At 42.9% G+C, this 23564-nt stretch overlaps 1 protein-coding gene and 1 long non-coding RNA gene across 3 annotated transcripts in view; one reads left to right on the forward strand and one right to left on the reverse strand.

Moving 5' to 3' along the window:
* Positions 1–6114: 6114 nt before the first annotated feature.
* TP53I13 (tumor protein p53 inducible protein 13) overlaps positions 6115–23564 on the reverse strand; it is a 191795-nt gene continuing 174345 nt past the window's right edge. Inside the window, exons 7-9 of the mRNA XM_078680054.1 lie at positions 18597–18797; positions 15487–16828; positions 6115–11146 (exon numbers count right to left, since the gene is read on the reverse strand). Coding sequence (XP_078536180.1) covers positions 11037–11146; positions 15487–16828; positions 18597–18797 — 1653 coding nt within the window. The 3' untranslated portion in view covers positions 6115–11036. The remainder of the gene's footprint in view (positions 11147–15486; positions 16829–18596; positions 18798–23564) is intronic.
* The window catches only part of LOC144822468 (uncharacterized), a 299543-nt gene continuing 288014 nt past the window's right edge, over positions 12036–23564 (forward strand). For both annotated transcript variants that reach the window (XR_013608626.1, XR_013608625.1), the window contains exon 1: positions 12036–12149. This is a non-coding gene — a long non-coding RNA (uncharacterized LOC144822468). The remainder of the gene's footprint in view (positions 12150–23564) is intronic.

Genomic DNA, 23564 nt, shown 5'->3' on the forward strand with positions numbered 1-23564 from the left:
CCTCGAACATAGACTAATTTTTGCTAAACACTGGTGTGGTTTCTTTTAATCTAACTTACACTACAGATTAAGTTGGTAAACCAAGCTTCTTTGCACTCCTTCAAGATAAGCCTGAAGGCTGTTCTCCCCAGCTACTGCTTTGCGAGCTTTCAAAGGTTATCAAAGACACCTAAAATCACCATAATGGTTGTCTGGATTAGTGCAAGATGCATCACTTGAATAAGTGTGCGCCATATACTAAGTCAGTCTCCTACAGATACTGGTTCCCGAATAATGCATACCTTGTTGGGAAGACTTAAACTTCCTTGCTAACAAGGTATAGTATCCTTGTTTTGACTGGCTCTTTAAATATTTCTGTACGTTTTTGAGAATGGTCTTGTCTACACAAATCTGGTTTGTCTTTTCCATTTTAAAAGCTTCTTCAGCTTTCTGAGGAACATTTTGTGCTGAGCAACAGATAGAATGACCACATGGTCGCAGATGTTTAATCGGGTGGAGAATGCTAATAGCTCATCATTGGAGATCAACACTATAAATGTATCATGCATCATTCTTGTGTACTACTGCCCTTGGATCTTGGGACGGAGTGGTTGATGAAACCCCATGTTGCCCTCCATCTCTCTATGTGTGTGTGTGTGTGGGGCGCAAAAGCGAATGTCCTGGTAGAGCGGTGCAATAATGGTTGCATTCTTTCTGCATTTTTTGTGTGTGTATTTTCTGTGAAACGTGAAGTCTGTGGCCCAAGGTACTTAGAGATGGGATGAATATGTATTCTGATTGGTGTGCTTCTGGCAGCAGAAGCTTGATGTTGTCTATGTCTCCCTGCTCATGTGTAAGTCTGGAATCCAAGGCCCTACTGCATCAATCCTTTGTAGGCCTTGGTGTCTTTTTTGATGGCAAATACTTTTAGGAATCTCCTTAGGGATGAACACCTCTGGGGACGGAGATTGTTTTCACTGAAAACTGGGTCAGCTGTTATGATGGGTGCCAACTCAGGGTGTAGGAGGTCTAGCTTTCTTTTGTGTTGTTCTGTCAGACAGGGCATGTCACTTCTTTTGAGGCCATCCCTTGGTAGGGAGTTGAAACTCCTTCTTGAGGCCAATGCTCTAACGGTGCCTCTTGGTGTATATGGAAGCAATGGCCTTGCAAGGCCAACCCTACTGTGACTGGACCTCAAAGTTCATGGTTGAGATTAAAAAATGTGATCTTTGCCCTCAGTGCATGTGTCCGTTGAGGCGCTAGAGAACCTTGGTCTCCAGAGTCATAGTTATCTTGGGCAATAGAGCATGGGCTCTGCTCTTGTTGAGCCTCCTGGACTGTGCACCGCAATTGTCGTCTAACTCAATTGCCTCTATGTCTTTGTACTGCCCCGGTTGCAGACCATGAGGGAGATTTACTAAGATTTTGCGCTGTGTTTGCATCACAAAAGTGACACAAATCAGCGCAATTTTTTTTTTCTAATTACCTTTCTAGCGAAAAACGTGTTTGGAAATAACGTAAAAGTAATGCGAAGAACTGCATTGCGCTGCATCATATTACTTTGCGCCATGGGGGCATAACAAGGGTGGTACATGGGCATTTCCATACAAGCACCCAAGGTTTCTCACGCTAAACCCAATTTAGTAAAAAAACAGTAGATTGGGTTTAGCGTGAGAAACTGCGCTCTTTTCAAGTAGGCGCAAGGAAAGAGAAATGCGTTCATTTCTCCTTCCTTATCCGACTATGCATACCTGCTGCACAGTGCAGCATGCATGCAAAGTGGGAAAAGCTTTGCATTGTGCCTAGCATACTATTTTGTACAGGAAGGGTACCCTTTCTGTACGAAACTTATGCTGCACTCATGCACACACCCTGGCGCTAAGGTGTGTGCATGGCGCACGGCAGCTGCAATCAGCGCCAGCACAAGGGACAGGGGAGGTGAGAGCCATATCTTTGAAAATCTGGTGCTCTCCTGCTCCCTTCCTGTTGCGCAATGCAGTGCAGGCTCGCAGGGGGCAGCGCTGTGTTGCATGCCTTTTTTGTAAATCTCCCCCATAGTATCTTGGTGATGCAGGAGGGCCTATAGCATTCGCTTGCTAACCAGTCTGTGTCAAGTAATCTTTTCCCATTTATAAGTCCTTAAACATTGAACCAGCGCATTCATCGCGGTCCCTTGGCCAGCAGAGATTGCAGATCCTTTGCTGGTCCGACCATGGAAATGTGTTACTGCATTTAAGGGAGAACTTAAAGGGAGTATTTTCCATTATCTTCCCCCCTTCAAATGAGTCATTAATTCGACCTGGCCTTATTCAATTCAGTCCTGGACAATTCGGGTGGTGGGCTTAGTGCCTATGTAGGAGTCTCTTGTCCCCAGGTTCTCCAGTAACAAAATATTCCTTACTGTGCATCTTTCATGGCGCACTCAAAAACGTCTGCAGCGGAGTACTTTTACTGGTTGATTATAGGTTTCACGGAAGTGATCACAAGATGGCAGAAGTGTGCATAGCATATGATCTGCAACATCATGTGATGCAAACACATCTTTAATTCAGCAGCATAAAATTAATGTAAACCAATTAATGCCTCGTACATCCTTAGCTTCTTGCAGAGGCAAGCTTACAGCTATGTATCCCACACTAGCAGACATGATAACATGAAAGCAATGATGCGCATAATAGTCAAAATAGGTTGTGGAGTCATTTCCAAATTAGTCACAAAGCTTTAGTAATTTTGACATGAACTGTAACATATTCAAGAGACTCCAACACACTCCAGATACATGCCAATAAGCTGAGATTTTCTATCAAAAATATCTAGTTGGGCTAATATTGTAGGTTTACTCCCTTCAATTGAAATTATCATTAGAGAAGATTAGAGTGCGCTGATGGGATAGCTCTAGTCATCACTCTACTCAGAGGCTGGTGAGATAGTTTTAGGGTCCCCACTTCCAAAATTTACTTTAAATGACCACTGCTATATGCACATGTATTCATACGAGGAGACAAAACTGCATCCGCATTTCAGGAGGGTTTCTACACGGTGTCTATGTATGTGAAATATACAACACAAAGGTGGGAACATAGCACGGTACAATGTGCTTACAATAAGAATTCGTAGCATAACAAATGGGATGCATAAGAGACCCGGAAGCAGAGATTGTGTAGTACAGGAGAGAGAGCAAGGTTTACAGTAATGAAATGGGAAACACAAGGAAGGGGGTGGCACTGTAGCTCAGATAATGGTAGGATTGGTGTTTCCTTTCAGGGGGAGCGTCGGTGTGTTCAACAACAGAGTAATCAAAATAACGTGATAGAAAAGTTGGAAGCAGCCATATGGATCCTTAGCAGGCTCAAGCGCCCAAACGCCAAGCAATTGTGACATTTCGTTAACTCACATTGAAACCTGGATGCCTTCTAACCGTTTAGGCAACAAGTCCTCCTTTGCAAAAGATTCTTGCAGTCTGGGCATCATCAGGCACAATGAGTTGAAACATGATGCTCAAACTTAAAATATGTACCAAGCACTTTTCCTCCGCTTAAGCAATTGAGGCATTTCATCCCATCCCATTTATTGACTTGGAACTTCACAAAGTTGTGATATGTGGTTGATGCCAAATTGGACTCTACACTTCTCTTGTACCTGGCTATTCTGTCCTCTCAAGTAGTTCAATTTTAGTACATCTGGAAAAGCTGCATTGTGTATGGTCGTGGATATCAGAAATTGATTCCATCTCTGAAAGACCTCAAGGGTTGCCTGGGCTGCCTGTGGATCGAAAACAACACCTCAACCCTCAGTAAGATCTTGCCGCTTTTGGGAGTCCACTCTCATCCCTCACAGAAAACAGGGTGTTACCCTGGGAAGGTTTAGGGAGTAACTAAATGCCTAGCAAATCAACTGAAATCCATCTCACTTTAAAATACATGATCACCAGACAGCAAGACAGGTAAGTGGCTATTCCTGGAAACTTTAGTTAGGAGTTTGCTACCTCTCCAAGAAGAAATGGAGAAGACCGACCTAGGTTTCTTTTTTACCCAAATACTCAAGAGACCAATTTTTGAGTTGATTAAAAAGCCAAGTATTTTAGGACATCAGCATTATCATCAATTTCAAGCTTTCTTTTAAGTGGACATACAACCTCTTAACTGTCTAGAAAAAAAGTACTCTGAATTTAACCACTGAGCAGATAAAAATCATGTATGCTGATTCTTATGTCTTTGACTGGATTATTACTCCGTGACTGTCTAGGCGATACAAAGGGAACAGAAACTGTACGTAAAGGTACAGAGGGAAGCTTTCAGGCTTAGATGGACCAACATATCTTCATTGAGTACAGGTGGGGGCGCAAATTATCTAATAGGTGCATTTACTCTTTGCTGCTGTGGAGAAACAGTGACTTTGCATACTGTCCCAAACTTTGATATATTTGACTGGTTTCCCTTAAGAACTGGCTGCAAAACCTATGGTTTGTATTCAATACATTTGGAAAAATAAGTTGTAAAATAAATTGTCCGGCCTAATTTATAATTGAAAAAAATTGGGGGGAGGGGGTCGGGGTCAGACTTGATTTTCTTGTGTAATATGTGCCTGATATTAAAAATGATTCAGGGCTGCCGTTAGCTCAGACTCCAGTATAGGAGTTCAAATACCTAACAAGAAAAAAACACAAACTTATAAACCAAAAACGTATTTGTCAAATATCGCTTACTCCGAAACCATGAACAACCAGCATTACAAATCCTATACTGAATGTGTGATGTGGCTAGTGGCTTTAAACACTTTCTAGCATGCATGGTTATTTCTGAAAATGAGGCCCTGTACAAATGATCTAGAGTATCACAATGGAATCAAATTGGCTCCATTAGTTATTCCATCCTAAATTTCATTAGTATTCCCAAATCCTCCAAAGAAAACCTCACTTAAGGCCCTACAACTTTCCAGAGATGAACTTCGTTAACTACAATACACCGAGAAGGCTACTGAGCCACGTTTTACTTGAAACCCATAGCTGCAGCCGGTTAGTGAGTACTAGACCTGTTCTGAGAAGGGTCACATGGGTGGTGATTTGTTAAACAGTTCCCAGGGGTAATGTCTACGCGCTAGAGGAGTCCCTTGCAGAATCGTGCTGTTCAATGACCAGTTAAGAAGGAATGTCCTTTACATGTTATACTGCTGACATGCTTGCAACCAACACCTGCAGGAAAGCAGTTCTCAAAGAGAAAACATTTTTGGAGATAGAGTTGCACTGACAATCAAATGCATTGATAAGAAAAAATAGTTATCAAGCTTTGCCTTGCTGAAGAAAATTCAGAACTTTTCATGAATGGACATTGCCCACATGGCACTGGGCTTCTAAATCTGATTTCACTTGAAACCCACACCTTAAAGCTAGTGGTGAATGCCAGATTAGAACCGAGCGCGGACATAGATTTTATTTTAATGGTTCCCGGAGCCAACAGTTAATCACCTGATGGGTATGTCCCTGCCAGAAACATGCTGTTTGATGAACATTTAAGAAAACACTGTGCTTGAAATGTTATAACGTAGAAATAATTGCCACCCAGCATTTTCTGAACTCCACTGATGAGCTCCCAAAATGCGAACACATGCCTGGAAACAGAGTTATTATGTTGACAATCAAATGCAGTGAGAGAAAAAAATAGCGTGCAAGCCTTGCTGCAATGTAGGAATCACAACTTTGCACGGATGGACTACATTCACCACAATGCACTGGGAGAATAACAGAGCCTTTTTAAATCCAAGACTTAAAACTATTGATGAGCGAGGTTAGGTATTCAATGCAGCCACCTGGATGCTGTTAAGGAAACATAGAAGGTTGCAGCTTCGAAGTGCCGCTGGTGGATCCTTCATCAAATTATTTTAATAGACACTCAAAGCTGGTGGTAAAACTGAAGATATTCCTGTAACATTGGGCTCCCAAGTACTGCCTGCACCTACCTCTCTCTCATCCTCTTATCACGTCATATTACTATTATTACAACTTCAATTGCATCATTTATTCTAATTCCGAATATGGGGGGCACATATGCCATTGCAATGCTTAGTACAGTTATACACTTTTCACGAAAGAGCTGCAAATGTTAATACTTGTTTAAAAACAAAACAAATATTTGACTGTTCAGATTAAAAAAATATGCTTTATTTAAACAATATATATATACCACAAAAATGGGTTTTAATGTTCTAAGGAAAAAGATGGTAAAAGTCAGGGCTTGATAGTCATTTGTTGGACGATAAACACTTTGTAGAGTTTTCTGGGACCAGGAGCTGCAAGTTGGCCATTTGGCCACTACTTTCCTGGGTCACATTACCTGATTTTGCTTGGCACTTTAAAAAAAAATGATGCCAGGATTCTAATTCTAAGGAGATAGATGAAGTAGGCAAAGCCTGGCTTGGCGTAACCTTGTGTCCATATCCAAACTGGTCTGTGTTGCTTGATTTGTGGCTTCTTGGTGTACAGCAAGTACAGCTTTCACAATCCGGTACCACAGTCCCTTTGGTCCGTGGTCAAGCTCTTGGAAGGTTGTGGTTTCGAGAGGGATCGATACTGCCCTCACCAATAGTAAGAAATGTGCCTGTCTCTTGTGCAAATAAAGTCGACTTTCAATGGACTTCTAGGTGTCCCAGATCATGGGTTCTACTTCCTGGAATCCAGGCTACCCTTGTAAAAAGGCTTCCCTTCGCTTGGATTTAACAGGTCTTTAGTGATTGCAGTTTTCAGGGTAACGGGTATAGTGAAATACGGAAAAATAAATAATGTACTTTCTTGTAGCATTAGTTTTGCAGTTTCTGTCTCTTAAAGATCTATATGCTATGCATAAATCCATAATCTTTAGGTTGGTCTTGGAGATGCATCATACTATACTGAATACAAAAAATGTGAGTTGAACATTGGCACGTCACGTTTTACTCACTAGAACTCCAGGGCAAAACACCCAAACCCCAACTCTTGGATGCTATCTTCAGATTGTATTTCCACCTGTGGCATAAATGGCTGCAAGTCATCTCTGAAATAAGACTAATAATGATCACTTTAACTATCTCTTTAATACTGATGTGGGTAAAGCATTAATAGAGCTCCCATTCCCCTGGTTTACTTATAGCTTATATAGCCAGATCAGCCAGGTCTTGACTTCTTGTAGAAGTTGCCCTTGGCATGACTGCACATTATTTTTCATTGATCTAGAAACAGCTTGAATAAAGTGTACTTTCCAATGCTAGTTTCCCCAATAGTCTTGACAGCGAAAAGCCACTAGCATTTCAGAACTTATGTAGTACATCATTACTTTCCTTCTCACGTATAAGAAACATATTGATTTGGTAACTGGTGACAAGTGAGGAAGAATGTGAGTAACTATAATTTGATCAACATGAAAAAGTAAAATAACCTTCGGTAATAGTTTGAGGTAAATTTGAAGAATAAAGCTAGCCTTTTGAATCTTATGAATAGTTCTAAGATCAAGAGAGCCCATACATTATTGCTTCACCTAAACAAAGTAAATGCTATTATAAAGCTACTTTGAATCCTAATTACTTAATAGAGTATTTTTGCATTGGCAGTAATGGCAGCTACATTAAGCTTGTTAGTTGATACTTGAATCCGGCAATGGCTACCTCTTTCAATCTCAATATTTTTAGTACTTTTTAGCATTTCTAGTCTTATCCACTGACTGGCTTCCTCGAACAACAGATTGACATTTTGTATTATCAATTTGCAATGCATAGTGTGCAAACCAATTTAAGCGCTGCAAATCAAGTATGTACTATAAACTTCCATCTTTTTGTGTCTGGAAAATGTGCAGTCCATTCCTTGCCTTTCAGCAATGGTTCAGCCTTTATTTCTCGCTTTTTTGAAGAGTGCTTTGCTCTCCTACAATCGTAGATGCAGATTCTCCATCTTCACACAGTTAGAAGGTAGGTTTGTGGGGTTCATCAGATTTTGATGAAACAGCCATTTCTATCTGAGGCACTAAGCGCGAATTTTATTGGAATAACCTCAACTTTTTGCTGTATTGGGATGGTTAGGTGAAAGAAATGTACGTTTTTATTGTTTGGGTGAGACTCTCCCTCTAGTGGTGCGACCTCTCCCGCTCGATGGGTTGCCTGAGGAACTGCCTCTTTAACGGATCTGGGATTAATGCCTTGAGAGGGACTATAAAGTCCACATGCCAGGCTACAGCTCTTTCACAGGGGTTTTGTGACACAGTAGGTCTCTGTTCTTGTGGTGTCACATTACAGAAGATTATTCTCTGCTGTACACATCTCACTGACTTTACAAGAACGGTCTTTTGTTAAACCACTGTCTACAGCTTTGAGGACTCCTTGCTTAAAGAAAGATATTCTTCTGCCACCAAATGTAATACATATGACTGCACCTTAGGCACAGAACACATATCTCCTAGCCATAAGGTAAGGAGGGGGTGCCCACGCAAAGAACCAGTTCTAACTACCTGCTTGCAGCAACCAGTAAAACCCGGATGAAAATGCTTGGAATACTTTTCCCGCCTGAACGGCAGCCACCTTCCTTTGGTGCTTATCAGGTAGAATCTTAATGGGTTATTCAATGTGATGCATCAGTTTATAATATTAACATGGCAATGCAGTGGAGTCTGCCAAAAAAATACAAGTTTTTAATCAACAGATGCAAACACTTGCTAACCTGTCAGGGTGGAGCACTGTAGTGGACCCTGAGTTGACGGTGTTTTCTGGCACAGTGCAATTGAATTAGTTAGATTCCACATGTTCTGTTATATAGACTTGATATCATGGACAGTTGTGTACCACAGCAGACTTGCTGGATGTCTTTGCACCGGGAGGTTTTAACTACTACTTTGTAAGGTGTTATTTTTTCTATCTCGAAATATACGTTATCACCCTTCTGTTCGTTCATACTTCACAGGCTCATACAATATTTAGTTTCTTCGTGTGGTAGAGAAGGTTTAATTGGATAAGAGTCAATGCCTTGTTCTTCTGAAGACTGTTATGAGTAGATTTTCTGTGCTCAAAAACAACTCAATGTTTAATGATTTCTTAAGGACCTGCAATGTATTGCCAATCTATATATTATGGACTTTTGTATCATAGAATAGCAGGCGTTAGCTGTGTCAGATTCCTGTAAAGTGTTAGGCGCTGCCTTATTTTCTTTCTATTTTGTTCCACATTCTGAGGGGGAGGTGCAATATTCACGGCTTACTTGAAAAAGCAGCTTATTCTTATTTAGAATAGGTTTTGAAATTGATGGCGTAGCGTCAAAATTTTGAGTTTTGATTTTAGCATCAAAAAATATCCAGCTCGGCTCAAAGACAAAATGAGAGATTTGAAGATACAAAATCACACATTTTGTTTTGCTCGAGACTAACGCACAAGCTTTGTGGTGGGTGGAGCAAAGTAAAACTTGAGCAAATTTCCAAATGACCTCAGGACTATGGCACGCTTAATGCATTTTAAACATGAAAGGGCCACTAGATGTAACCTTTTTCCAACAGACAATGTACTTACCCTAAAGACTGTTGGTATGTTTTTGCCTATTATATCTTTTCAAACAGATCCTCAACATAAGTTTTACAAAGTCCCTTAGGATTCCACCTCAGAGCACTCAAACTCTGTCTCGGACGCCTACTCAGACTGGACCAGGGTTCACAGAAAAATCCACAGTTGTGCGTTCTGAATCAATGACATAAGCAACCCACTGTCTTTTGGAAAAGGGTCAAAAATGAAATAGCATTTTCTCCATGCCAATTCATTCTATATACAATGTACGGTTTTGTAGAACTATTAGGGACTGGTTGACTTCACGTGATCCTCGATACTTTGATTACAACAAAGATGACCATGCTTCTTTTCCCGACCTGATGGTCGAAAAAGAGAATCTGAAGTATGTCCAGCTGTGGGGCGTCATCAAGCTGGCCTCACAGAGAGTAATTCATGAAAAATACCAACATTTTTCTTGAAGAAAATAAAGATTCTATTCCTAGCCTAACCACTAGATTTCAGAATTAAAAACAGCGTTCTAATATATAGTAAAAGCCAAACTGTGACAACCCTACTGGCCCTACTTTCCAGAAGCAAATATCTATCGTGCAGTGTCATCTATTAACTGTAATCTAGTGTAACTGTGAACATGGTTATAGCAAATACTGTCAACCTGTATGGCAATGGATGCTGTCAGGCAGATTGGTACAAAAGTCTTAACGGCGGTGGGAAAGCAAGGAGGGAGGAGTAGGGGAGTCCGGGAATATCTGGGCTGTAGCTGGCTGGACGAGTTGCCGAAATGGAACTACCAGTATTACCCTGTTAAACGCATTTTAATTCTCCCTTTTAAATCAATTGTAGTGTTCATGATTTTGTCCTCACATGTATATTTAATCTACTGCAGCCTACTAAGGAATTTAAAACAGACATCCTATGAGTAATTAAAATAAGTGCAGTATATTCATCAACTGACCATACCTGCCCGTTTAATGGACTTTATTAAAACTATTTTACACCACTCCTACAATAAATGTTCTTTTCTTCAACAATGTGCTCTTGTTCATAGTCCCATCACACTGAGCAGAGAACGATTGCACTTTATGCAGATGAGGTAATTTATAATAAATAAAATGGTATTTGTAGTGTAGCTCATTTTGCACCACCTTGGTGCTACTTCAGAACACAAAGGTGCACATTTATGCAGTTTGGAAGTGTGGGGGAAGTAGAGAAAAAATTAGATTAGTGTGTGGGGTGAAGGAGACGTAGAGGTCTGATGGAGCTGTGCAGCATACTATGTCAAACAAGACGAGGGCTATTCAGTCTGTACCCTTGAGTGCAATGAAGGAACTATCAATACTCGCCAAAAGGGGGGCTAACTTGCCAAAGGCAACGTAATGGTGCCGCGATCTGATGGCTCTGCGAACCAATGCAAAGTCGTAGACGGGACCGCCTTCTAGCTGGCATCAATCGCTACTTCTTTGCAGTGAAACGCACAATTCGCCATGCCATGGCAACACTAACAGCTGAATGGTAGGTTCCGGCTACAACGGAAGTGTCAACTCGCATGCTCAATCCGAACTGTCACTCAGATTCTCGTAGAAGACAAGTGGGCGTTTCTTATAGGTCTGCCTCTTTTTCCTACGCGCCTGTCCCACTGTCAGTCGCCTCTTGATGATTGCTGCAGAATAAAACACAGAGAGAAGACAAACTGTAAGAAAACTGAACATCGCTTAGCCAGACACATGCATTTACTGATTGTTACACTGTGCCAAAGGCTCCTGTCGCTCTCCCGCCTCACTAGTCTACCGCTAGAAGTCTCCCCCACTGAATTCAAGAGAGAATACATAATTCACAGAAAGACAACACAGCAACTACACCCTGGAGGCATCTCAAAATTCATTCCGTCTCTCCCAAAAGCAATTTAATTTTAAAATCTTTGGAAAGCATATGTGATTATGAAGTGCATAGTTTCAAAGAACGCATAAAAAACCCAAATTTAAATACACTCTTCGGCGCTGGTCACCAACACTGCCACTCTTCCAGTGTATTCATAACCATCTCACCCTTTTTTTTGTACCCAAGAAACTGTTTGACAAACGTTTTCCCATCTGGGTCAACATCCACACAGGACAGCAACCCCCACTGCTGCTCCATAGGAGAGTCACCCTGCCTGCGTGATACAGGTGCCACACCACTGAACCCTTGGCCCGCCACTGTCCTGCATACTCGAGGAGGAGACCAAGCTATGAATGTGTTGATCTTTCACCCCGGAAGGAAATACAACTGGAGTCACCCGCGTAGCTAGGGGGGTGCGGTCCGCCCCAGGCGGCAGCATTTTGAGGGCGGCGGCCGCGCGGCACTGGCCCGTTGCGGCAGCCTTTATAATTTATTTGGGGACATTGACTTCTGTCAGTCAGTGTCCTCAAATAAATTATAAAGGCCGCCGCAACGGACCAGTGCAGCGCGACCGCCGTTTTGGAAGCGTTTCTCCAGCATGGTTCCTCTGCGCAGGCGCAGCAGCGCGGCACGTTAGAGCTGCAGGAGCCCTCGAGCGCCTCTCCTGACCCCAACTTGACTTGGGCCAGAGTTCCAACGCGCGGGCGTTGGTTAACTATGGAAGCTCCAGCGTACATCAGCTCTACCTCCAGTCCCCAGTGCTGCAACGCGCTCGAGCCTGCCAGGTGAGGGCTTCCTTGTGGCGGTGAGGGCTCTGCTCTGCAGGTTAATTTAAAATAATTTCTTTTGAGTGACGTTATCGTACTGAGTTATGTACAACCATTTTCGCCTGTATATCACAGTAAGGAAATACTTCCCGTGGCCCCAATTATGCGTGGGTCTCTGAATCATGCCTCCGGCGGCGACGGCGTTTACAGCGGGAGTCGTTGGGGCCCAGTATTAAGTGAGTCAGGTGTGCCAGGAGTGAGGGGTCTCACTCTATTTCAATGTGTTTTACAAATTATAAACGCTTTGTAGCTTAGCACGCTCCGCGGTTATCTATCTGCAGCTGTTTGCCCTGTTAAAGCTGAAGATCTGCAGTCACACGCGTGTACCTGAATCCCATCTCCGTCCTCACGTTTTTTGTTCCCATTATCCGCATGTATTTACAAATCCACCTCATAAACACTTATTGTGAAGCGACCGGCACGTTTAAAAACAGGCGGCACACTGAGGAGCACTAATTGGAGATTTTGTTACGAAATTTTGTTCCTCCAGAGAGGCTCCAGGCATCCACTGTTGGGCTCCTCTATCGGTCTTCCAGTGAGAGGGAAGCTAGCACGACCTCCCACACCCTATCACGACAAACAAGTGCAGGCTTTCGCAGGTTTAAAGATGAAATGTACAGCATAGATGTTTTTGTTCTATGTATTAATATTGCAAGCAGTGTGAGATCTTTCAGCCTCAACAAGCTTCTCTGAGCCGCTTAATACAAACAGAAGTGCAAGGTCACCATGCACATGCTGCATCTAGAGTCAGGGGCCCTAAGGTAATGGAGGCTCATATTATGTGGTAGAGGTGATTAAATTATGTGATAAGGTAAATTGAATTATTTTGTATACTATTCCGAAGTTGCAAAACGTACACCACACAGGGCACTTACCGACTCTAACCCACATGTGTGATAACAGGGTCAGAAACCAGACAAGACCCCTGCCCCTTCTGTGGGTGACCAGTGTACAATTATAGACACAGAGTACTTACTGAACCTATTCCACCAGGTTGCCCACTTGTGCAGTAAAAGGCTCAGAAAAGGTGTATTTATAATCTCAGAAAATGTAACCTACACCACACTCGTAGCTATAGAACAGTCTCCCAGCATGTGACCGTGTTTGCAGTAATTATGTATTTTTGGTTTAGTCCGCTACCTTTTACCACGTTGCTGGATAAACTGCAGATCAGTAAGATGCTCTGGAAGAATGAAAAAGTAGTGTTTTTTTGTGTTTTAACTAAGTTTGAATTTTTTAATGCATACATTTCCTTTGAATGTCCTGTTGTGTGTCTGTTGATTCACGAGCTACGTACCCCCGAGTATAACTCTGCATCTGAAGCCACATCATGGAAGTGCAGCCACCAACACCTGTCTACATTGGCCAGACAGTGGGAAGTGGCCCAAAAGGCCAGGTAATGGAATACACATATCGCTCCAGCAAGTGCTCAACCCTGTGAGCTTTCTTGATGCAAATACCCAAGCTGTCCATTGTAGGAGACAAAGATGATTCCTCTGGATGCAGCAGAATGAAATTGAAAAAATATATGTTACAATTTTCTGCTTTACTTATGAGTTTCTCACTAAAATCAGGGAAGAAAGTGTGATTGCGAGCCACTTATGGGAACTAAGGCCAGCCAGTAAGCTGTTTAATAATTTCTCATGAGGGAGATTTTAGGCTTCTGGGGAGATTTTAGGCCTGTGTGGCTCCCATCAGTCCCCGATACTACCCTCCAAACATAGGGACTTTAAAAGTATAGTGTTTATTTTGTAATGCAAATGACAATCTGTTGCATCCAGAAAGTATTATTTTTTGTATTTAACTGCACGTTTGATTGGATGTGTGCACAGAACTTTAATAAAGTCCTGCCACTGAATGACTTGTTTAATATCATGGTTACACATTTGTTTAACACTATAATCAGGTGACAAGGATATTAGGTTAGTGCCCTTCCTTTCTGGTGCTTTGTTGCAGTTTTACATTGTTCTTAGAGTTTTTTGTTGCTCAAATGGGTGTAATTTCTGATATTTATATGTTTCCCTCGTCTTCATTGCTTGATTTTGCTTGCGAGAACATGTCACTCATAGTCGTTGAAATGTCACTCATAATTACTCTGACATTATGAAAATGTCACACATAGTAATCTGAAACCTTGACAGCTATGCAATGTTTAGCCATATCGCTTGAAAAGCTGCATTACATTGCACATATCCGCACCCCCCGCATGTGGTTCTCTCTGTTTTCGTAAAGCACTGCAGCATTTTAGAAACTAAGTACTCTCCCCCCTCATCCGGCCTGGTTCTGCCCCATCTGCAGGACTCACCTGTAGTATCCTGAAGGTGCTGCAAAGTGAATTGTGGTCAAACCCAGTGTGGTGGACCGGTCTGCAGACATTGCTGAGGTCATGGACGGGGCAGATAGGGTACAAGGGTCCTGCACAAGCTATGAGTGAGATGTCACAAACAGGGTAGGTAGAACTGATATAAGTTTTGGGTTTCCTTCTGCTTTACCTTCATCGGCGCAGCTAGGTGGGGGCGGTCCATCCAAGGCGGCACTCTTTTGGGGACCGGGGCTATCTAGCCCTGGGCCGTGTCATATATGTGCATGTAACTTGCATGATCGAGGTAACTATTAGCGGCGATACTACGTATCTCTCGGACCTCTTTCAAGTGCTCGACGCCCTTTTTCCCCAGCACCCCCCTAGGGGGGCGGCAATCTGAAGGATATCCCCGGGCGCCACAAGCTCTAGCTACGCCCCTGACTGGAGTTTCAGGAATGTGTTTGTCAACCATCTTCCTGTCGTGGGTAAACACTCTTGGGAGAGGTCTAATTTTGCGGGTTTTTTTCATGCTCGAGTTTTTCAAAGAGGTGTACTTCTGAAGAAAACAAAGAACTCACTTAATGTATTCTGTCCCTTTAACTAAATAGTGTTATGTGGGCTTGTGCAAAAGTATTTTAAAATGTAACTAAAAATATAAATCGGTTTAGATTAAATAGAATTTTCACTTAAGAAGTATCATAATATGGATGTTATAATGACACTGGAAAATTGTAGCATACTCATTTGAGCAAAGAAAACATTTGAAAATACGGTTAACCTTTCCTCACAGTTTGGCCCCTACTTGGGGTCATCAAAACCCCATCAGAAATGTATGGTACAAGGTATTTATTTAAAGTAGCAAGTAATGAAATTTAGCCTGACATTCTCAAAATCATACATGCATCCATCAGGGCTTTTGTCCCAAGTCTCAGCCTGTACAAGTGTTTCCAGTCAGCGGAAGTGTCCTTCCTAGATGATGCATGAGATGCTTACCGGACACAGTCTCCTGTCCTTCCTGGTCGCTGTCGGGTGGCCAGTATAAGCTCTCGCTCTTACGGAATTTCCTCCACAGTCTGGTGTACAAAACAGCAAGGGTCAACAGAACAAAGAGGAATGTTAGTGCCGCAGCAGCCCAGGCAGCTTCTTCTGTGCGAGGGGTCCTGACAAACATGTCCACCGCAGCTCGTGGGACCTCTTGCCCACTCTGTCTGTGTTTTGTGCTGGCCAAGACCCCTGCCTGGGCCAAGGCCTGGTGGCCGTCTGAGGAGCCCAGCGGACAATAGCATTGCTCTTTTTTAGCACTTTCACCATCTCCTTTCTCTACCATCCTCGTAGACATGGTGCTGCTATTCATGGCATCTGGGAGTTCCAGCCTGGAAGCACCGTCTTTCACATCTTTGGAGGGAGTGGAAGGGCGGCCATCTCCGGTTGCCACCCCTTGTCCCTCATGCCTTACCGGATTTGAACTGTTCCCACTTTCCCTTTCTTTCTCATGCTCGGAGAAAGCATGACTCTGGGAATAGTTCATGGATTCTGCCACAGGTTCTGAAACATTCATAGTGACAAGTCCACTCTTCTGAGAATTTTGCAGATTAGAGCCTCTTACGATAAAACCCCCCTTTTCGTGAAAATTGACTGTTGGTGGCAACTGGGTTGTAGAAGTCCTTTGAAGGCTCATCACATTGTCAGGCAGTAGTGCAGTACCTTGTGAGATTCCTCTGGTCTTGTTGTATTTCTGTCCTGCTGTTGCCTCCTGCTCCTTGCTGTCACCCAAGCCATCTCTACTTCTATTCGCTACGCTGTCAGTTGTGGAGTTACCCGTGTACCCAATGTGCTCCACAACGGATCTTCTGCTATCCTCCTTGCTTGCAACGTCCTTGCTATTTTCTGTCTCCCTATGAATAGCTCCAGTGTTCTTAGTCTCTTCCAGGCGGACACCCTCTTCCTTGCTATCTTCTGATACAAACTGTATGCCTGTGGGCTTGCTATCACTATCCCACCCACTTTTTGAACTGGGAATCGCTACTTCTAGCTTTACTCCATCATCTGGAGAGGTGGGGTGATTTATGGAAGCAGGTCGGTGCGTAAGAAACAAACTGTCCGGTTGTATTGTAGGCCTTGCAGCCTCTCTGACTCCCACACCATCTCCAGGGCGACCCTCAGGGTCTGATGTTGAAATATTGTTCAAATACCCTCTGCTGGTCACAGGATCTGGCGGTACGGCCCTTCTTTGCTTCATCATCTTATTGCGGATTATGGTCAATCGTTTTGCTTCCGGTTTCCTTTCTTTGGTGACTGCAATGTCCTGCGATAGATAAAAGCTCTTCTTCCGCATCTGAGAATAACAAATGAAAAAGATGCATAAAGATTAAAATGAACTGAGGCAACAAGCGTCTCACTGTCCCTAAATCCGGCAGGGCAGGTGCATGCAACCTTTGGTCCACCCTTCCCAGGAAGCATATCTGGTACCTGCCGCCACTTTTTAGCAAAACATTCCTATTGTTTAATATCTCTTACTCAGCATCCGATGAGAGCTAACTTTTGTAACCTGTCTGCTGTGGGCTTTTTAAAAATTATTATAAAAATATTTCCAGACTAACAAAGGAAAACTATGCTTTCAGAAAGAAAAAAACATACTTATGTAAAACCAATAAAGCACGTATTGAATTTAAATGTGAGCAAGAGGACACATTTTACTAAACATAGCTATAAACATATTTGGTCAGCCCCATAAAAGTTTACAAAACTTCCCCAAATGTCATTCGTGCTTGAATGTTATTCCTAGATAGATAATTTCCAGACCAGCCAAACTAGTCATCTCTTGCAATCAAAAGATTCGTCTTGGGTTTGGTTTTCTAATTCTTTAACACCATTAAGTTTCCCATCACCCAACCGCTTAAGAACAAAGATCTGTCTGTAGCTGGCCAATTCAGGATACGGACAATGATGTAAAAATTCTAATTTTTATTCTTTATTGCCTGGTCTTTACCCTGTTCCCACCACAAGGCAAATAATTTAATTAGAGACTAATATTATCTTAATAGAATTTTCTGCTGAACCAACCAAAGTCACAAGTTTGGCATAAAGCACATTATCAGTCCTAAAGCAGTCAGCCACCTTTCTAAATCAATCACAAGTTCTGATTCCCAATCCTTTATTTTCAGTTTTTATCACGGGTACAACCACATCAAGAGCCACGAACATAACAACCTGCTTAGAGAGACAATACTACCCAATACAGCTTCCATTACTATAACTCTCTCAGTATTTCCTCTAGTTCTATTGTGTTGCTATCCTAACTTTTCTTAATTTTAAATGAATCCAGATTTCTCCTACATTTAATCCAAAAACCACTGCCTTTAAAATTAGGACTTTAAGTTGCTCTAAACCTTCTAGCCTATCTTCCGCACACCAAGTCCTGGCACTCCTGTCAAATTCCAAGAGGCAGTATATACATAATGGTTTCTTTTTTACTAGTCCAAGGAGAATCCACTCCCTTTCTACCTCTTTCAGAACCTGCATAGTAGCTACAGTGCTTTGAAATAACTTCACGCTACTGCTATACCCCAATTCAAACAAAACTGTAATCAGCAATTGCTTCCCATGTAAAGTTGAACCCTTAACCTAATCAGCTGCAATAACATTACCCAACATAAGTTTATTTTATAATAAAGGGACTAATATTCCCCACAAAAAAGAGGATTGACTGGCAATTCAAATTCACAGGAGTCCACCATATGGACTCCTATTTTGTTGTACCACTCAACCTACTCACGTGGTTTAGCCTCCACGGTGCGTCAGATGTGATTTTTTTTGCCTGTCACTTTACCCTTGATCTTCCAGGCTAGCACTTCTCTAGAAATACAGTCAAATAAGATACTAGCTGTGGGGCAAAAATTAGAATGAGGTATGGGGGCTCCTCTGTAGTGTTCAAGGACTATCTAAAGCCCCCTCCTGTTGTAACTCAGCCTCTTTACTATTCCATAGTGCAGTTGATCCCTACCTGGGATCCCACAACTACATACTGCAGAGGAATCAGCTGGGCAAACTGAATCTTCTCATATCTGCTCTTTCCAAGAGTGCTCTTGGATAACGGGTCTCACCTTAAATTGTGGTTTCGGATAAAGCATCTTGTCCTCATTCAGACTCGCCACAGCTGGACGTATAAGGAGGTAGTCATAAGTATTGCCTTTAAGCTCATATTTCGAGGTATGCGGAGTGTGCTCGTGCAGCCATGTCAATGTCTCAGTCAGGTTGATCTGCTGCATTTCGAGTGTTGCAGCCCAGGATGCCAAAGCAAGTGGCTGAAGCAAAGAAGGAAAAAAAACAGAGGCTCAGGTGTAGGCAAACCAAGACAGACTTCACAGGCCTAATGAAAACTCCTGAGAAGTGAGATACATCACATCTGCTAAGTGGCCAAACCGATGGCAGACACAACAAGAGATACAAATTCTTTCAACAATCAAAGAAATGACAGAATTATAATGAACTAATGTTACAAGTGCTAACTGTAGTTGTGGGGATATGATGACTAACAAACTACATGGTACAAACTCACTCAGTCTGTCCATCTCCATAAGTAGTCACTGATTCTGTATGCCCAGCATAGGCTAACATAAAAAAAGGTCTCAGAGTTTAAGCAGCCTGAAGAGCCTTTGACCCTTCACATTCTAGAGACAAATGGGAAAGGTTCTGCACCTCCAATCTTATATTTATCCCCCCCCCTGCTGATTGAACAGCAAAGGATCCTCACAGGACAGGTGAGGTTTTGAGCAATGAAAGCTTAACACAAACCCCCCCTACTCTAGGGCTAGGACTATGTATTCAATGTCAAGTAGACTGCCTCTCCTCAAATCTGTGATGCTGCTGTCCTTCCAAGATCGATCTCAAGCTCCTTAGTAAAAGAGCAGTCCACAGTTCCCCAATTGAATCCCCTACATCCCAAGTCTCTTTTCTTACTGCGGGTCTGAAGGTAAATGTAGCAATGATAGACTGCATCAGCGTTCTGACTTTGCTAAGACGGGCTCACTCTGGCCTGCCTAACTGCTTCTCTGTGTACAATGATTTCTTTTTTATATATATATTTTTATTGATTTTCCATACAGGTGTACATATAACAAATAGACATTCCGCGGTTACATTGGTCTGCTCATAAGTTCTCTGTGCTGGTCTTTGCGTTTCAGTGTAGAGCGCCATTGGAACACATATGACGAATACATATAACATATAACGAGTAGGCAATTGGTTCTGTGTAAGGATCGTTCATAACGCGTGGGTCAGTCCCAACTGATGGATATATATAACATACAACACCTTGGGTGGAGACTGCATCAGTTATCCCCCTGTTATTTACGGTGGCTTGTGTGTGTCATGATATCTGTCCAGGGATGACCACATCTCCCTATTGCTATTTCTCCAAGGGGATTGTCTTAGTGTCGCTGTGTCTGCCCCTCTTAGGAAAGTGACCCAGTTCAGCCATTGTTTAAAGGTGGCTTTGGTGGTGTCTTTCCAATTGGTTAGAATTGTCTTGGTTGCGCTAGTGAGAAGGAAGTCTAATAGGTTTCTGTCCTGTTGTGAGACAAAGACAAAGTCTGTGTTTATGTGTGCAGAGATAAGGGTGCTGAATTCGTGTTTTAGGGTGCAGCCTAGGACCTCTCTGATGTACTTGAACACCTTCTTCCAGAAGTTGTTGACTTTACAGCAGTGGAAGACAAGGTGGGCTAGGTCTCCCCTCTCTCTGTCGCAGTTCCAGCATCTGTTGCTGTCTGTTAGGCCTAGTCTTGCTAGTCTAGCTGGTGTCCAGTGTAATTGGTGCAACAACCAGAATTTTGTTTGGGCTAGTGTTGGTGATATAATGTTATGCGAGGAGGCCCTCCATATGGCCTGTACTACCTTTCCCAGAATTCCGTTTTTTTAACGTTGAGCTTAGTGGTGGCCGGGCGAAGGAGTTTGTACAGCTGCGATGTCTGATGGCCTATCTTATTAATATTCTCCATGTATTGGAATATTGATGGGGTCCGTCTGTCTAGGTTAGCTCTTGTGATGGCTGATTTGATTGCTAGGAAATTATATAGTTCTAGTTCCGGCAGGGTATGTAACTCCTTTATGTTGTTGAACGTGAGAGGAAGTCCGCTCAATTCCATCTGGGCTGGATGTGAGATCCTCGTTTGCCTCCATGTTGGTAGATCGAGAGGTCTGCCTCTGTACTTAATCCTGGCGTTTAGCCAGAGCGCTGTCCATACGGAGTTCTTTATACTTATCTTTAGTCTCTGGTCTACCATGAGGAGGGCTTGTTTTGTTATTTTGAGAATAGGGTTCTCTTTCAATGCCTTTTTGTGGGCGGTAAGAAGGGCTAACGGCTCAATGTTGCCGATGATGGCTCTTTCTAATGTTAACCAGGATGGGGTGTATTGTTGGTTGCTGAGCACCCAATGCATTCCCTGTCTGGCTATCGCGGCCCATTGGAAGGTTCTCGGTTCTGCTATGTTAAGGCCCCCCTGTTCCTTCTTTAGTCTAAGTTTTGCTAGGCTCAGTCTTGGTTTTTTGTCTTTCCAAATGAATTTGTTCAACATTTGATCTAGTTTTTTGTAGAATTCTTTAGAGAGAGGTAGAGGGAGCATGCCGACTAAGTAGTTGACGATCGGGGTGATCATCATTTTGACTGTCTCTATTCTCCCCCACCATGATATGTATTTTGGAGACCATTTTTCTACTAATCCTTTTATCTTGTCGAGGGTTTTTTTCATTCAGTTTTACTGTACTTCTTATGTTCCTGGCAAAATTGATGCCTGAGTACTTGATGGCTTTCGCCTGGCATGCCAGCCCCGTACTGCCTAGAACTTCTTTAGTCGTATGCATGTTTGGTGGCATGCACTCCGACTTTTCTTTGTTTAGTTTATACCCGGAGTGAGATAGGTGTCAATGGTGTGCATAAGGGCGGGTATGGAGGTGGTTGGGTTCTCTGTTGTGATTAGTAAATCATCGGCGTAGGCGGCCAGTTTCGTTGTGTTTTCGTTCGTTGTGATACCTGTTATGTTCTTGTCCCTGATGATGTCTCTTATCAGAGGTTCTAATGCCAGTAGGAACAGCAGTGGTGATAGGGGACAACCCTGCCTGGTCCCACTCTGAAGGACAAATTCGGTTAATGTTGTACCGTTTATAGCTATTTGGGCTTTAGGGTTTCTGTAGAGGGCCATGACTCTCCTTATGTAGTTTTCTCCTAAGTTGTTTGCTTGCATGCAGTGCTCGAGGAAGTGCCAGGAGACTCTGTCAAAGGCCTTTTCTGCATCGAGTGTGATTGCAACTGCTGGGTTAAGCGATTTCGAGCATAGTTCATAGATTTGGCATAGCAGACGGGTGTTATCACTTGACATGCGTGTCTTCATGTATCCAACCTGAGTGTTACCTATTAGTTGTGGTAGGAGTTTATTGAGTCTTGTGGCCATTATTTTAGCGTATATTTTACAGTCAAGATTAATGAGTGAGATTGGCCGATAGTTTTTTGGCCATTGTGCGTCCTTGCCTTCTTTGGGGATCACTATGATGCAGGCTTGCGCCATAGTTTTGGTAATTACTCCTTTTTCCCCGCAGTGGTTGAAGACTTTTGTTAGTGCTGGGGTTAATTGATCTGGGAAGTATTTTTATAATGGTGCCGTGTATCCGTCCGGTCCCGGAGCCTTATTGTCCTTGAGAGTCTTAATGGCTACGCTAACTCCATGAGCTCTGATGTCCTGCCCTAAGCCGGGTGCTTCCTCATTTGTGATCTAAGGTAGGTTCAGTTTGTCGAGGTACGCTGTCTTTCCCTCGTAGTCTAAGTTTTCGTCTTTCTCATATAGTTCCTTGTAGAATTCTGTGCAGGTGCGTATGATATCCTTGTGTCTGGTGTGCGTTTTGTTTTTGTTGTCGGTTATTGTTGGGATGTGGTGTTGACTTTGGTTGTATTTGAGGTATGATGCTAGTTTTTTCCCTGCCTTGTTTGCCTCGCATAAGTTTATCCCCTTGTACTTTTTTATCCAAAGCCCTGCACGTTCGCTTAGTATTCTATTATATTTGTACTTTTTCTTGGTTAACTCAGTGAGGAAGTGCTGGTTGGTGGTGTCGGCAATGTGCTGTGTTTCTAGCCTTTTGGTCTCCTCCTCTATTTGGGACAGGTGGGCCTTTGCCTCCCTGTCTTTCCTCGCTTTGATTTCTATTAGCGATCCTCTAATCTTTGCTTTCAGAGCATCCCAAAGGGTTTTGGGGTCTACATCTGGTGTATCATTGATTGTGAGGTATTCCTCGATGGCTGCTTTTATTTTGCTCCTGTCTTCTTGTTTTGTGATGGTGGCTGAGTTAAGTCGCCATCTGCGTGTTATGTGTTCGTTGTGCCTGCCCTTAATCTGTATGCTTATGCATGCATGGTCGGATATGGATCTGGCTGCGATGTCTGTGTGTTCAACTAGTTTTGTGTGTGTGCCTGATAGGAGAATGTAGTCTATTCTGCTGCATGAGTTGTGTGGGTGAGAATAGAAGGTGTAGTCCCTTATGTCCGGGTGCTGTAATCGCCATGGATCCTCTAAGTTGAATCTACTGCATATGTTGTTTAGTGTCTTGTGTGATGCTGGTGTGTGGGTTTCGGCTCTTGTTTGTTTGTCCAGTATTTGGTCTAATACTAGGTTAAAGTCCCCGGCTACTACTGTCATACTACACTCGTTGAATGCCTCCACTGTCTTCTCTACGCCTTTCCAGTAGGCAGTGTCGTCGTTGTTCGGGCCACATATGTTAACTACTAGTATTGTGTCCTCTCCTCTTCTAAGCTGTGTGAGCAGCAGCCTGCCCTCTGCGTCATGTTGTATTTTCTCTATCTTTATGTTGGATTTAGAATTGGTCAGCGTGATGACCCCTCTTTTTTTGCCCACAGCCGGAGAGCGGGCCACCTGGTCAATCCACCTTGTCTTTATTTTGCCTGCTTCTTCTGTAGAGAGTTTGGTTTCCTGAAGGAGGAATATGTCTCTTTTTGTTTTGGCTAGATAGTCTAATACTTTTCTTCTTTTAACGGGATGGTTCAGGCCTTTCACATTGAGGGAGATGAT

Source organism: Lissotriton helveticus, chromosome 3_1 (genome assembly GCF_964261635.1).
Source record: "Lissotriton helveticus chromosome 3_1, aLisHel1.1, whole genome shotgun sequence".
NCBI classification, from domain to species: Eukaryota; Metazoa; Chordata; class Amphibia; order Caudata; family Salamandridae; genus Lissotriton; species Lissotriton helveticus.